The sequence below is a fragment of the Balaenoptera ricei genome, chromosome 10 (genome assembly GCF_028023285.1).
Source record: "Balaenoptera ricei isolate mBalRic1 chromosome 10, mBalRic1.hap2, whole genome shotgun sequence".
Lineage (NCBI taxonomy): Eukaryota > Metazoa > Chordata > Mammalia > Artiodactyla > Balaenopteridae > Balaenoptera > Balaenoptera ricei.
Window position 1 is genome coordinate 7,518,907 of NC_082648.1, and position 14,496 is coordinate 7,533,402.

At 42.7% G+C, this 14,496-nt stretch overlaps 1 protein-coding gene across 3 annotated transcripts; it reads right to left on the minus strand.

Moving 5' to 3' along the window:
* Nucleotides 1-841: 841 nt before the first annotated feature.
* Nucleotides 842-12,938, minus strand: MFAP5 (microfibril associated protein 5). 3 transcript variants are annotated; one of them, XM_059934456.1, is made up of 10 exons: nucleotides 12,725-12,937; nucleotides 12,165-12,224; nucleotides 11,152-11,187; nucleotides 7,917-7,961; nucleotides 7,118-7,150; nucleotides 6,652-6,687; nucleotides 5,022-5,048; nucleotides 4,197-4,284; nucleotides 3,498-3,571; nucleotides 842-2,210 (listed from the first exon to the last, which is right to left on the minus strand). In XM_059934456.1, exons 2-10 carry the CDS (start codon nucleotides 12,220-12,222, stop codon nucleotides 2,098-2,100), a joined length of 510 nt encoding a protein of 169 aa, XP_059790439.1. In that variant the 5' UTR covers nucleotides 12,223-12,224; nucleotides 12,725-12,937; the 3' UTR covers nucleotides 842-2,097. The 3 variants fall into 3 exon arrangements, with proteins under 3 accessions (XP_059790439.1, XP_059790440.1, XP_059790441.1); XM_059934457.1 differs by lacking the exon at nucleotides 11,152-11,187; XM_059934458.1 differs by lacking the exons at nucleotides 7,917-7,961; nucleotides 11,152-11,187 and having other exon boundaries at nucleotides 12,725-12,938.
* Between the last annotated feature and the right edge of the window lie 1,558 nt (nucleotides 12,939-14,496).

Here is a 14,496-nt window from a genome sequence, read left to right on the forward strand (position 1 = left end):
CAAACGGGGAAGAAAGGACAGAGGGAAAGAACTAGGATCAAAACCAACCCCCCAAAACTGCCCTGGGACTGTTCTTAGAGGAAAGTTATGAGGGAAAATAAGCCTTTGTAAGAATAAGGAAAGAAAGGACGGAAAGTGAGTTAGAAGTGTTGGTTTACATATAGAGAAGAGTACAAAAGGCAGAGGATATCAGAACAGTGAGAAACGGCAAAGCACAGGAATTTGATGATGCAAAAGAAAAGCGAGGGTGAAGCGCAAAACTTCACCCAGTAAGACTAAAGGAGGCAGAAAAGAAATGGAATTTTCTGGAGGACCTAGGAGGGGACCATGTCTGGGGGAGAGTAAACAAATTTGTAATGTTGGAGAACCAGTGGTCAAGTTGTGGAGGGAAGGAGGAAACAATGGAGAAGAGCAGAACAGAGAAATGTGAGCGATGCTGCTACTCAGCTTTCAAAATGGGATAAAAGCCTAAGTTCAGGCCTTCTTTCTTTCTTTTTTTTTTGCAATTAATTAATTAACTTATTTATTTTTGACTGTGTTGGGTCTTCGTGCGAGGGCTTTCTCCAGTTGTGGCAAGCGGGGGCCACTCTCCATCGCGGTGTGCGGCCGTCTCACTAGCGCGGCCTCTCTTGTTGCGGAGCACAGGCTCCAGACGCGCAGGCTCAGTAGTTGTGGCTCACAGGCCTAGTTGCTCCGCGGCATGTGGGATCTTCCCAGACCAGGGCTTGAACCCGTGTTCCCTGAATTGGCAGGCAGATTCTCAACCACTGTGCCACCGGGGAAGCCCCAGGCCTTCTTTCTAAACATAGAAAAAGAAATAACCAGACCAAAGACCACTGTCTTCTGAGAAGGAAATTGGGAACATTTATTTTAAATGTTTAATTTGCAATATACCCAATACTGGGATTGGGGTGCTTTCTGGGGGGAGTGCCACCTCTCGTTCAATAGGCAATCAGAGGGTCAAGTTCATGAAGAGACTCAAATGATTCTTGGAAACTGTGCCTATGAGATGCCTCTACAGTGGCTACAATGTCCATTGACTATGTCTGTCTATATACGAGTACATTTGCTTTGAGAGATTGGGGTAGGGCTTACATGCTTTGCCTGGTTACTGCTAGAGCCAGGACTAGAATGCAGGTTGTCTTAATGTTGTGTTTCTTTTACTGTTTCCTGTAAACCATCAGGTAAACTTTATACTTGTGTGTTAAAGTTCAGGTCTGAATTCCCTTCTTATGCCCCAAATCAGGCTACTCCAGAATCCATTTGCACAATATAATCTCTACAGATTTTGGTAAGTGGTGAGGATGAAAGAAGTACCAACCACTCAAGGAAATTGGGAGCAATGATATGGTTTCACATTAAGTTGTCTAATTAACTTGTGGAGGTGGGCTAACCCCCATACTACCATAAATGAGTGAGTAAACGAGACTTGCTAGCCCTACTTGCCGACTGAACAACTGCATGAAAAATTGAATAGTTTTATACCTGGTGTACTCCTCTCTCTTTAGCCGCGGTCTTGTATAACTCTTGGCTCTGGAGAATTTTCTACGACTACAAAAATTACCATAATTCTTCTCCTAAAAAGGACCTACCAGGCAAATGTTAGGACAATCCAGCAAAATAATTAATAAAAGTAAAGGGGACTATGTAGGTGAATGGGGGTTAATCTAGGAAACTCTTGAATGAAAAATAAAGTTCCATGGTTAGTTAAGGTAGACAGTGATAACATCTTCCACCCTAAGATCTATCTCAAACAGATTCAGTAGTTAATTATTATTTTTAATAATTTTATTGAAGTTTATTTTCCCTTGAAATTGTATGCAGAATGTTTGTATCTAAGCCACATGGTATATCTACTAGGTCTATGATATGGGGAAGCAGCAAAACCATGCAATACTACAGACTATTTTAAGTACTGAAAAATGAGATAAATGGATGAAAAATCAAGAAGTAAGGACAAAAGCTAGACATTGCGATGGGATTGGTTTAAGAAATACTCATGTCTATGGGTTGGCTGACAATGGTTGGACAAGAAGTTCCCTCTTAGAGCATTCTCTCCCTCCCACGCACACATTCTTTCTTTCCTCTTCCTTGACATCACAGACCACTGGGTCTCTGCAAGTTCACATCATCACAGGGAGGAAGGCGGAAATAGCTGGAGCGACGGAGTCGCCTTGGGGGTAGACCAGCCATCTGACGGCACAGTTCATCTAGAAGAAAAGCAGAGCATAATGGGATGAGGATGCAGGAAGATGGCAAGGCCTCGTGTCTTAAGGAAAGGGAAGACTGCAGGGTGGTGTAGTGAAAAGGTTGAAGAGAAATAGATCAGGGTTAGAACCCCAGCTCTGCCACTTACTGGTTATTTACTCCCTACCAGAAAGTTTAACTTTTCTGAACCTCACTATCCCTTTCTGTAAAACAAGCATTAAAATACCCACCTCAACAAGGTAGTTGTCAGTATGAAAATGAAAAAATGGATACAAAGGTACCTAGCACACTGGTGGTCGGTAAATTTTAGTTTCCTTTATACATCTTGCTCCCAATTCTTCTAATCGTGGACTTATTAAACAGCAAAAATATGAGGTCCAGTCATTCAATATATATTTAAATGTTTACTATGTGCAAATGGCTAACTTTAGCAAGTCCCCTGAGACACTTGAAAGTGCCTAGAGTCCCAAATACTCATCCTCAATGTCAAGGTGCTTCCCTTGCAGGTGGCTTGCATAGAGCCAATTGGGGGCAAGCAGCAAGTTTCCTTCTGCGAAGTTAAGTACAGCTCTTACTCAGGGGCTCCGTGCAAGGCGGGCTGCTGAGTCAGAGTGGTTTTCGTGTGTGGTGCCTTTGCCGACCACAGCCATCGTTTGGGGCTGGCCAGGGGCAAGGTGAGAAATATCTTTTTTCCCACCATGCACAGTCTATAACCACACACTCTGGACCCTTGTAAAGTCTTTCTACCTTCCTCTACCTCTGACATTTCACAATAAGCAAGGTAAATGGTTCTTGGAATTGGTGGACTGTTTAAAAGGTAGCCGGTGTCTAGGAGTCCAGTTGATTTTTCACATATCCAAATGCTACTGCCTCCAAATTAGTGGCTTTCCCCGGCGCCCCCCCCCCCCCCCAGAGTTATGAACGTGACTGCAGACTAGTAGAGACTGTTATTTTTAATGGCTGACTTGGCCTTCCATCTAGAACTCTGGTGAATGATCTTCAAAGCAACCAGAGTATCTGAAATTTCTATCTATATATAAGAGAAGTTAGGGGTTACTGTCTAGTTGGAAAGAGATCTGGGGAGGGGTGCTTTTCTTAGGGCTATGTATATAGTAAGCATACTGCTTTCCTTAGATTGTTTATTTGGGGTAAGTTGGTGGAACAGGGGCTATTGTAAGTCAGGGAGTAGCCTAAAGCCCTCCTGCAAAGCCAGACCTTGGATCTGTTAGCATCTTGCGCCTCATTATCACTCTCATTACTGTCCCTCCCCACTAAAAAGCCAGTCTTACCTTTCATGACTTCATGCTCTTTACAGACAAGACGGGAGCAGACCTCATTGTTGATGATGTACATACGCCGTAAACTGCCACCAGTGCAAATGTCACGGTGCAGGAAGGAGATAGAAAACGCATTGAGAGGGAGAACTAGCCTAGACCTGTGATGCCTCTTCAACTCCTGTATTTCCCACTCTTCCCTATCTGTTCTCCCCTTATCTGGATTTCCTTAAGTCTTTCAGACTTCTTCCTCCAGCTCCCCGTCCCACCCCACCTCCCCAAGTAGTGTAGGAGATGGAATGGGATCAATCACTCTTCTCGGTGACACTTTGCTCACTCCACCTAGACTCAAGCGTCATACTCCTCCCCACTATTCCCTACTATTTTCTACCTTCACACTTGGATGTTTAGCTCCAGCCTTTTTCAGTGAGGTGGTAAATTTGATAGACTGGAGTTTCCCTCATGATGATCCTACCTCCAGCCCCCACCCTCATTTGCCTTCTAGCGTCTACACTTGTTAGTCAAACTGTTATCTGTGTGCCTCAATCCATACTCCACATTCTCATCCGCACCTTCAGGAATAGCTAAGAGGGTTATGCTAAAAAACGTCTGCCCCTCCAAAGACTGAAATTCCACAGTGGATGCTGATTAAATAGTTCCTGACATGAAAGCACTATCATGGACGATGCTCTCTAGGTGTTCTGGGGCCTTTACCTGGTAAAGCATAATTGATGGATGCATTGCTTCACTGGCCGATGCACAGAGTAGAGTCTTGTGCAGGCAAATTTCTCATCCCGGCACTCTGAAGAGACCCAACATAAAAAACACGGGGAGGCATAACAAACAGGCATGAACAAAGGGTTAAGGGGATGGAGGAGGGGAGATAGAGTTGGGGAAAACCTACAAAGTAATCTCTACAGAGGATCACTGTAAGTTGGGGCATGTTCTTCCTGTCACCAAAACAAAGCAATAATAGAAGTTGGCTAAAAAATGAAATTTAGGTGCTTCCCTACCTGGAAGGAAAGTGGGTTAAAATAGTCCCTGAGGTCTCTTCTAGGAAAAAAATCCTTCTAGGGTTATACAGGTGGTAACATGAAATATCAAATGCTAGCAGTCCCATTCTGAAGAATTTGAATTCTAAGGTGGGTCACTATTTCTCTGTTCTGGTGGTTTTCAACCCTATCTGCACATCAGAATTATCAGTACATTAGAGAAAGCATGACATCTGCAGTAATGTGGAGTCCTTGCAGTCACTTCCCAACCCACTAACCAACAGATAGTGTCCAAAGGTAGTTTAGGGAGAGGACTGGTCTGGGACCATGCAACAGTGGTCCCATCTTTTTCCCCTGACTTTTAGAACAGGAGCTCGTAAAACAGTGGGGTGGGGTGGGAGGATAATGAAGAGTACTACAAATACGCTTTGAGAAAGAATTGGAAATAAACTAGAAGGTGTATCAAGTATCCTCCCAAGAACAAGGACAAGGAATTCTCAGGAAGGAAAAAAAATCTTAAAAAAAGACATGCAAAGGACAATCATACCTGTGGTGGTATTTTTATCGGGCGAGGCTAGAAGGCAAAAATTTTATTCAGTTATTACTGCTTCTAGAAGTCACTGCCCTGTAACTGTCATGTTGCCTTACTTGAGACCCATGTGGGGCACCCATAAATAGATGAATTAATAACTCTTTTTTAACAACTTCTAAAAGAAAACCCATAATGGGGTGTTTTGATCCACAAAATTGAAGAGATTTAACATGATTTTAAATGAGTTTTGTCTTTCTCCTTTCTCTCCTAGAGAGTTGAGAAACTCATTGTATTGAGAATATCTTTGTTTCTATCAAGAGGCAAATTTAGTAGAAACACAAGGCAACGAGCCATGCTCAGAAGAGCGTCATCCGAGAGCTAAGGAGAGAAAAGATTATTATCCTGCTGTGGAAGCTCTAGATACATCATCATGGGTTCTTGGATAAAAGTTATTTGGTAAAGAATAGCAAGGGTCATAGTCATATCCAGCCCTAACCTAGGGGCAAGTTAAATACCAGCGAAGTTTGTAAAATGGAGAATAAGTCAAGGAGTTAGATGAGTCTTGAGGAAATAGACTAACCACGGGAGTTATCTGTAAAAATGTCTTTGGAAGCGTTGCTTATAGGATACCATAGGAAGAATGCTATATCTATCCCATGGTTTCAATTACAGGTTTATATGTTGAGAATTCTCAAAATTATATGTCTAGCCCAGATCTTTCTCCTAATAAGCTCAAGACCTACAAATCCAACTGCCATTTTGTGGAAGAGTTCATGGATTTTTTTTTTAAAAAGATCCTTCCAAAAAAAAAAAAAAAAAAAAAAAAAAGATCCTTCCATATCTCAAACTGCCTTATCTTTCCCCTTCACCAATTCACATTGGTGCCACCATCCACCCAATAGCTACCATCTACCTAATAGAAAACTGGACATCATCTCAACAGTCCCTACTCACTGACAGCTCATTTCTCTCCCTTACCTCTAATGTAGTTCAGGCCATCATATTTTATTGGGACTAGGCAAAAGCATTCTCGCTGGCTTTCCAGTTCAAGAATCTGCTTAGGACCTTCCTTTGCATGCACTATTCTCTGATTGGTTTTCATTTCCATTCTAAACCTTTGCCCATATTGTTTTCTTTACCTAAAAGCTCTTCCCCTTTCTATTCACTTGTCTTTCAAGAATCAACCTAGTCAATATGCCTTCCATAAAAGCCTTTCCCAACTCCCAACACAAAGTATAGTCAAGGACTCTTTGAGTCTTCCACAGCTTCTTTTGCTTATCCTGATTATAGCATTTGTAAAACTGAATAAGGTTATCCATTCCTTTGTCTATCTTGTCTACTAGATAAAAGATATCTAGAAGAAAATCAGTTTTGTTCACCCTTGTCTTGCCTTTACCCATCCAGTCTCAGAAACTTGGAGAGAAAAATCAAGTCTTGGTATTTTGTGTATCAAACCCCTTGCGCAGTTCTTGCTTGTTAGGGGATCAAAAATGTCTTTAATTTAAATTATACTGTTGGACAAATGTGCTACATAAAATGGTAGCCCTAATTAGGATCCTTCACCAGCCATACTGCCTTCTGTCATGGGGGATAGGGAAAGACCAGAACGGGCCCGGTGGCCCTGGGATCCCAGATCTGAACTTACCCAGGTCATCTGTGGGAGGCTTGATATCGGCCAGAACTGAAAAGGCACAAAACAGCGGTGTGAGGAGGGTTTCGAATTGGCAAAGGGGAAGGCAGAAGGCAAGAGGGAAGAATATAGATAACAGGACAAAGTCAAGACTATGGCTGGGTTTGTGTATTATGTCCAAGGGAATAAAGTTAATTGAAAATAATTAAATATTTTTTGAATATTATTTGGCCTGTTGACATTATACTAATTTTTGGAAGACCTTAATTCATGCTTTTTTAAGCTATTAATCCACTTTGCTTCCTCTTTTTAGAGGACTAGGAGGATTCTTTCCTTTTATCCCACCGTCACTGAACAACATCCCTTTCCCTGTGATAAAAACACACGATTAATTCAAGAGCTGGAATAAATAATTGTGAATATTAACAAGAGTCATGCCATCTTTAAGGAGATGAAACATACCTGTAGGAGTGAAACCTACCTGTTTCATCTGTAGCAGGATCATTCACCAGATCTGCAAAGATACAACATAGGGAATGAAAAATGCAAGTTGGAAAAGTAGCAAAGAGGAACAGGATGAAAGGATGATGATCTAAAAGGAGGCAAGATTGAAGTGAAAGAATGTGGACTCTTGGGGAAAATATAAGGGAGCGATAAAAAGATGGGGCATGTTTAAGCCCTCGGTGGCATCTAAGATAGACAACAGAGCTCTGAACCTCAGCAAGTCCCCTACATACAAATGAGTTCCATTCCGAGAGCACGTTCGTAAGTCCAATTTGTTTGTAAGTCCAACAAAGTTAGCTTAGGTACCCAACTAACACAATCGGCTATGTGGTGCTGTACTGTAATAGGTTTATAATACTTTTCACACGAATAATACATAAAAAACAAACACAAAAAATAAACATTTTTAATCTTACAGTACAGTACCTTGAAAAGTACAGTAGTACCAGCTACATCACTGCTGCTTTTATGCTTGCTTCTGGACATCCTGGGCTTGAAGTAAAGATACTGTACTACTGTACTCTATACAGTACCGTACAGTAAAGTACACGAAAGCACATCCACTTGTAGAGGATGCACACACGTGACAATGTACGCCAGACATGAGAACTAACTTAGGTGATTGGACATGAGAATGTTCAAATCTTTGAAAGTTCGCAACTTGAAGGTTTGTACGTAGGGGTACTGGTCTAGTCTTCCTTTAAGGAAGGATGTACAGACCTCAACCCTTCTATCCCCAGTTTGAAAGCAAAGAAATAAACAAAAGAGTATCCTACTAGGATCTTCTGTGAATGTCTCTGGAGTCACTGGAGTCACATCATCTGCATAAAAACAATCGGGAAACATTTTCTGAGCATTCTCTGTCCCCCACCCCTACCCTTGCACTCCCAGTAAGTGAAATTGACAAGCACAGTAGACTCATAGTAAGATCCCGAAGTGTTTTTCTTTCTTTGCTTCCCAGCCTGAGTCCTTTCCCCCTGTAACCCAAACAAATGTCACACTTTCCTACTTCCATGAATATACCTGTACAGTCCTAACCCTAGAGAGTCCTTCTCCCTGTGTGCTCCTTATTTAGAGGAATTAATGAACTACATGGCCATTAGACAGTCCACCACAGGCACACCCTTTCTCGGTTAGACTTTGGTTAAGCGTTGGACTGCAAGAATGACTTCTTCATCCTAGCATATAATAACAAATACAGCTAATTTGGGATTACTATGTACTTGCTTTTACAGATGGTAAAACTCAGGACCAGGAGAATAAATAACTCACACAAGGTCATAGAGCTTGTTAATAATTATAATGGATTGATGACCTCTTTGCGATACTTATTTAAAATGAAAATTGTTTCTCTCAAACAGACGGTGATTTTTAAAAACTTTTTATTTTATATTGGAGTATAGTTGATTAACAATGTTGTGATAGTTTCAGGTGTACAGTAAAGTTATTCACTTATACATATACATGTATCTATTCTTTTTCAAACTCTTTTCCCATTTAGGTTATTTAATATTGAGCAGAGTTCCCTGTATACAGTATACAGTCCCTGTTGATTATCCATTTTAAATGTAGCAGTGTGTACACGTCAATCCCAAACTCCCTAGCTATCCCTTCCCCCCTGGTAACCATAAGTTCGTTCTGTCTGAATCTGTTTCAAACAGACTGTGATCTTGATATTCATAATTTGGATGTAATTGAATATCAGTCTGATGATAGGCTTTCCACACAAGAGTGTTCACAAAAGTAACATTGGTAGTTTTCTGATGCTCAGTGATAAGTGAGATAAAGAGAAGGGAGAGGAAATGCCTTGTTGTTGGTCCTTGGAAAGTAAATGCCAGAGGGGAAGAAATAAAAATGGTCCAGGTCTTAAGGTGGAAGCTATTTGGATAAACTAAGAAAACTGTACCTGAAACTGTAACTAACAGCAATTCCTGAAACAAATAGTCTCTGCTTTAAAAAGCAACATAACAAAGCAGTGTGAAGAACTAAATGTTTGTTAAACATCCCACCTGTAATTAACCTTCATTGTAAATGGCTTATAGTCATAATCTGTTTTACCCACTAGAGGTCAGCAAAATCACAGTTTGCCTTGAGGTCCGCTGACAAATGTCAGATTTAAAATCTGGTGAGAATAGCATTTTTATAAAGCATGTCAGAGTTACTGATCCTTGCGCTACACAGTACACAAAACATTTTGAAGGAATTTCCCCTGCTTATTCCTTACCTCATCCTTTTAAAAAAAATTCCGGATAGAAGGTCATCAGATCTGACAACAGCTTCATCGTTAACACTCAGTATAAGCTTTTGTCTTCCAGAACAAATTTTGATAAAAGGAATTCAAGTCTGCTCTAGTCCCACAGGATATTTGAAAAGCCACTGACCTGAACCATTCCAGAGGCTGTAAGAAGGGAGTGGATTCTCCCCGGGGTGCAGCCCTATCCTGCCCTGTTTCCCATTCTCTCCAGCTACATTCCAGTCCAACCACGCACAGAAACAGAGGGAGCAGTGCACGAGCAAAGGGTTTGAGAGTATCCTGGCTGTCTCCTCAGAATTTCAGGCAGAGTACTAGTTTTCCATATATTCCTCAGTTTACCCACCTTTTCCATGAGCTACCACCATCTGAATGCTTTATTAAGGATTCGTGAGTGTTCCCTGAAGGAACATTTTCATCATCTCTTGTACTATCTCTGCATCACAAATCATAAAATAGGACTGGACCTTAACCAGCCCAAAGAAAGGAATTTGGATTTTTAGTTTTGCTACTGCTGACTATGACCTAGGTTCAGAAACGTAGGGATTCAGACCTCCATAGCCACAACAGAGAAAAAAAAAAAAGCTTTTCTATATTTTAGCTTCTCTACCAGGACGTACAGTAAGGAATGATATTGTGCCTCAGTATACACAAAGAAAACTGAAACAAGTTTAATAAGATAATACTTTACTCTGGTAATGTACTTGCAGTGTACTCTATTTTTATTTTAGTCTATCCTAACTCATTAAAAGCCCCAGTTGTGACCCACTCATTTGGTTTCTGACCCATTAACAGGTTGCATACTGCAGTGCTCTCAGGGGTTGGGAAAAGCAAGAGAACTTATGTTAGATACCTGGAGGCAGCCTGGGAATGTTGATTAGAGTATCCTTCATCAAGCTGAAGGAAGTGGCCCTTTGGAAGCCAGAACTTTTGGGTTCTGTCTGATTGTGCCACAGTTGCTCTGGTGCTGGGAAGACTTCTTATGTCTGCATTTTAGTTTCTCCACTATTACATGGTTAGGAAAATGTTTTCTGTTAGGATCTGTGGGCATTTTCCAAGGGAGTGGAAATGAGATGGACATAGAGAAGGTTTGGGGAAAGTTATTTCAGTAGTTCAAAAGAGAACAAGAGGGGCTTCCCTGGTGGCGCAGTGGTTGAGAATCTGCCTGCCAATGCAGGGGACACGGGTTCGAGCCCTGGTCTGGGAAGATCCCACATGCTGCGGAGCGACTAGGCCTGTGAGCCACAGTTGCTGAGTCTGCGCGTCTGGAGCCTGTGCTCCGCAACAAGAGAGGCCGCGATAGTGCGAGGCCTGCGCACCGCGATGAAGAGTGGCCCCCACTCGCCGCAACTAGAGAAAGCCCTCGAACAGAAACGAAGACCCAACACAACCATAAATAAATAAATAAATTAAAAAAAAAAAAAAAGAAACGAAGACCCAACACAGCCAAAAATAAATAAATAAATAAATAAAATTAAAAAAAAAAAGAGAGAACAAGAATGTTTTATGAATGGGCTCTTGGTTCCCCGACGAGGGATCGAACCCGTGCCTCCTGCAGTGGAAGCTTATAGTCCTAACCACTGGACCACCAGGCAGTTACCAGGATAATAGGATTGTTGAACTAGTGAATTAGATCCTATTATTTCCCACACCTTGGCAATGCATCTCTGTGTTGTATTACAAATTCTTGAACTCTAACCCTTCAGCTACATTGTCCTAATAAGAACCTCATCAGAGCCCAGTTGCAAGGGTTCACCTACCTCCTCTTTGGCTGCTGACCCCTAGGGGTGTCCAGTCTGTATCAAAGGAAGGAGAAAATGTATGTGAATGAGTCCAGCTCTATACCCCGTAAAGCTTGTATAAGATGAACCAGAAAATGATGGGAAAATTGTACTTTATCTTCCAGTGTTTTACTTCTGTTATAGCTCAATATAAAAGTACTCAGACCGTCAGTGCTACACACAGACATGGGAACACTCAAAGAGAGCAGATTCCTGAGAACAAAGACGAGCTCTGCTATGCCCTGACTCAGGAGGCCCTCTTGCCCTCAGGCCAGCCAGAAAGGGTAGGGCCCTGATCCACACACAAGGCCAGCAGACTTTCTGATGTCCCATCCTTCTGTCCCCACAGCCAAACCCTCTTAACTGCACTACTGAACAAGGCCAAAAATTATCATCTCACAGTCTGCATTTGGCCGAATGAGAAAAAAAAAAAAAAAAAAAAGAGTAGGATTTTTTGAAAGCCAAGGTTCACTTTCTGTGGTCAATCTTCTAGTTCGATTCTTTGAAATCTGTGAAGATCATTTTTCATTTGTGTATAGATGTGGCAACATATTTTCTGTGTGCATGTGAATCAGTTTGTGTGTAGGCTGGTACTAGTGTTTCTTAGGTGTATATATTCCCACTGTTTTCCTTCACGGTTTAAACTTGAGTTTCTTGTGAGGTGGTCCTTATATGTTTGTGTATGCATTTGTATATATCAGGTTCTTTATCCTTTGGTTTTTTTTTTTTTTTTTTCTTCACTGCCCGGCTTGCGGGATCTTAGTTCCCCCGACCAGGGATTGAACCCACGGCAGTGAAAAGTGACGAGTCCTAACCACTGGACCACCAGGGAACTCGCTGTGTTCTTCTCTTCAATGGCAATTCTAGAGCTCAATAGCAAGCATCTCTCCTCCTACTCCCCTTCAGCCTCATTCCATCCACCCTCTAACATACACCTCCACCCACATCTGAGGAGCTGACATTTTAGGGAGAAAAAAAAGGTAGGGACTCACCAGAGGGAATGATGAGTGCAGTGAGAAACAGCGCCACTTTGGGTCCCAAAAGCAGCATATCTGACAGGTGGGTGGGGAGAGTAGAGATTTCAGTTCCAGGCAAGGATATCTGTAGGATCTCTGTCTCTGCATCTTCCCAGGAACTTTCCTAGTGCCCCGTAAGTCTCAGACCCTTCCTCTCTTTCACTCAACATTTCTCCTTCAAATTCTATTCTTTGATCATCTGCCATTATTCTCTCTCCTTTTTTTCTGCCAAGTCAGAGGAAATTTTATACTCTAAATGGTTCACGACGGCCCCCACCCTGTGGCCTCTTTCAACCCTAGTGTCTAATCTTCTGTTTTGAAATCTGTGGCTTTTTAATATCATCTGCTCATCTTGGTGTCTCCTCATTGGGATTCCATGGATAATTGGGATGTCTGTTCAGTTCTAAGTCAGTGACATTCCCCATTGCCCTCTTCCAGCCCTTCAAAAGACACACACACACACACACACACACACACACACACACACATTCCCTACCCCTGTCTATTTAGGGTTTTAGACAATCAAAACAACTCACTGTTTATGGTTCTCTGCTCTTTCCACCGAGTCCTTTGGTTGTTGAATGTGTCTCTCTCCTTCTCACTCTGTTCCACTTTGGCTGGAGAGTAAGATGAACAGGGCCACTCCCTGGAAAGGACTTCAAATTTGGCCTACTCTGAAACAATGAGATGAGGGAGAGCGAGGAAGAGAGAGAGAGAGGGAGGGAGGGAGAAAGCCGGGCTCGAGAAGTCTGATGCTGTGCTACAATATGAGGCTGGGAGGAGAAGGGGGATGGGGCTTCGCAGCCACTCACACCCTCATTCCAAAGGTTATGACCACATTGATGCTGCTCCCTTGAAGGGTTGGCTGGCGCTCATATATGCCTTTCTTCCGTGCGCCACGTTCTGGCCCCGGCCTCCCTTTCTCCTTGGGTTCCTTCTTACCTAAAGAGCAGCTCCCCGGCCCCCTCCCCGGTCACGCGCCCAGAATCTATTTTTCTGGCTATCTTCCATATTGGAATCATTCCCCTAGCCCCCTTTCTCACTTTTGTTTTTTTTTTAATAACAATCTTTTATTTATTTATTTATTTATTTATTTATTTATTTATTTTTGGCCGTGTTGGGTCTTCGTTTCTGTGTGAGGGCTTTCTCTAGTTGCGGCAAGCGGGGGCCACTCTTCATCGCGGTGCACGGGCCTCTTCACTGTCGCGGCCTCTCTTGTTGCAGAGCACAGGCTCCAGACGCGCAGGCTCAGTAGCTGTGGCTCACGGGCCCAGTTGCTCCGCGGCATGTGGGATCTTCCCAGACCAGGGCTCGAACCCTTGTCCCCTGCATTGGCAGGCAGATTCTCAACCACTGCGCCACCAGGGAAGCCCCTCTCACTTTTGTCCTTTTAGAATTCCACACCAAAAAATTTCTTTGTATCCTTTTGTTTATTTTTTTAATTTATTTTTAAATTTTTTTGGCTGCATTGGGTCTTAACTGTTGTGCACGGGCTTTCTCTAGTTGTGGCGAGCGGGGGCTACTCTTCATTGTGGTGCGCGGGCTTCTCACTGTGGTGGCTTTGCTTGTTGCAGAGCACAGGCTCTAGGTGCGCGGGCTCAGTAGTTGTGGCTCACAGGCTCAGTAGTTGTGGTTCGTGGGCTCAGTAGTTGTGGCTCACGGGCTCAGTAGTTGTGGCTCACGGGCTCAGTAGTTGTGGCTCGCGGGCTTAGCTGCTCTGCGGCATGTGGGATCTTCCTGGACCAGGGTGAACCCATGTCCCCTGCATTGGCAGGCAGATTCTTAACCACTGCGCCACCAGGGAAGCCCCTCTTTGTATCCTTATGTTTCTCTTTTTTCTTTGCCTCTTTCTTGACCTCCACATTTGACTCTCCCACCACCCCCCGCCCCCATCACGCGCCTTTGAGAATCTCATATATTGCTACATCCAAGCAAACAGACAGTACATGAGTTTTGTCCAAGAGGAGGGCTGCTGTCTTAGGAAAAGTTAAGGAATATAGAACCCTCATCTTTTTGAAATGTGGAGGAGCTCCATGAGAGGAGATTCCAGCCTTGTGTTGCCTTTTGTCTTTGTTGAAGCTTATATTAAGAATCTTGGTTTCTGGAATCTTAAGGACAAAAATGCTATCAGAAGCCCAAAGAAAACTGGGAGCCAAGTTCATTCTGCTTGCCTTATTTTCCATCAGTACTTTCCTCCATGTCACGTAATATGTATATAATGTTTTCTCTGATCCAGGAGCTGTAAAAACTTTGTCTTCACTCTTATTCCTAGAAACTCTAGTGCTTAGACCATTACAACATCTCCACT

Bases quoted from the DNA above. Each gene is read 5' to 3' on its own strand.
- MFAP5 (XM_059934456.1), bottom strand. From the start codon at position 12,222: ATGCTGCTTTTGGGACCCAAAGTGGCGCTGTTTCTCACTGCACTCATC. The intron at 3,572-4,196 runs GTAAAGGCCCCA...CACTGGTGGCAG, and splicing joins CATCAATTATGCTTTACCAG to TTTACGGCGTATGTACATCA. The intron at 2,211-3,497 runs GTAAGACTGGCT...CTTTTCTTCTAG, and splicing joins AGAGCATGAAGTCATGAAAG to ATGAACTGTGCCGTCAGATG.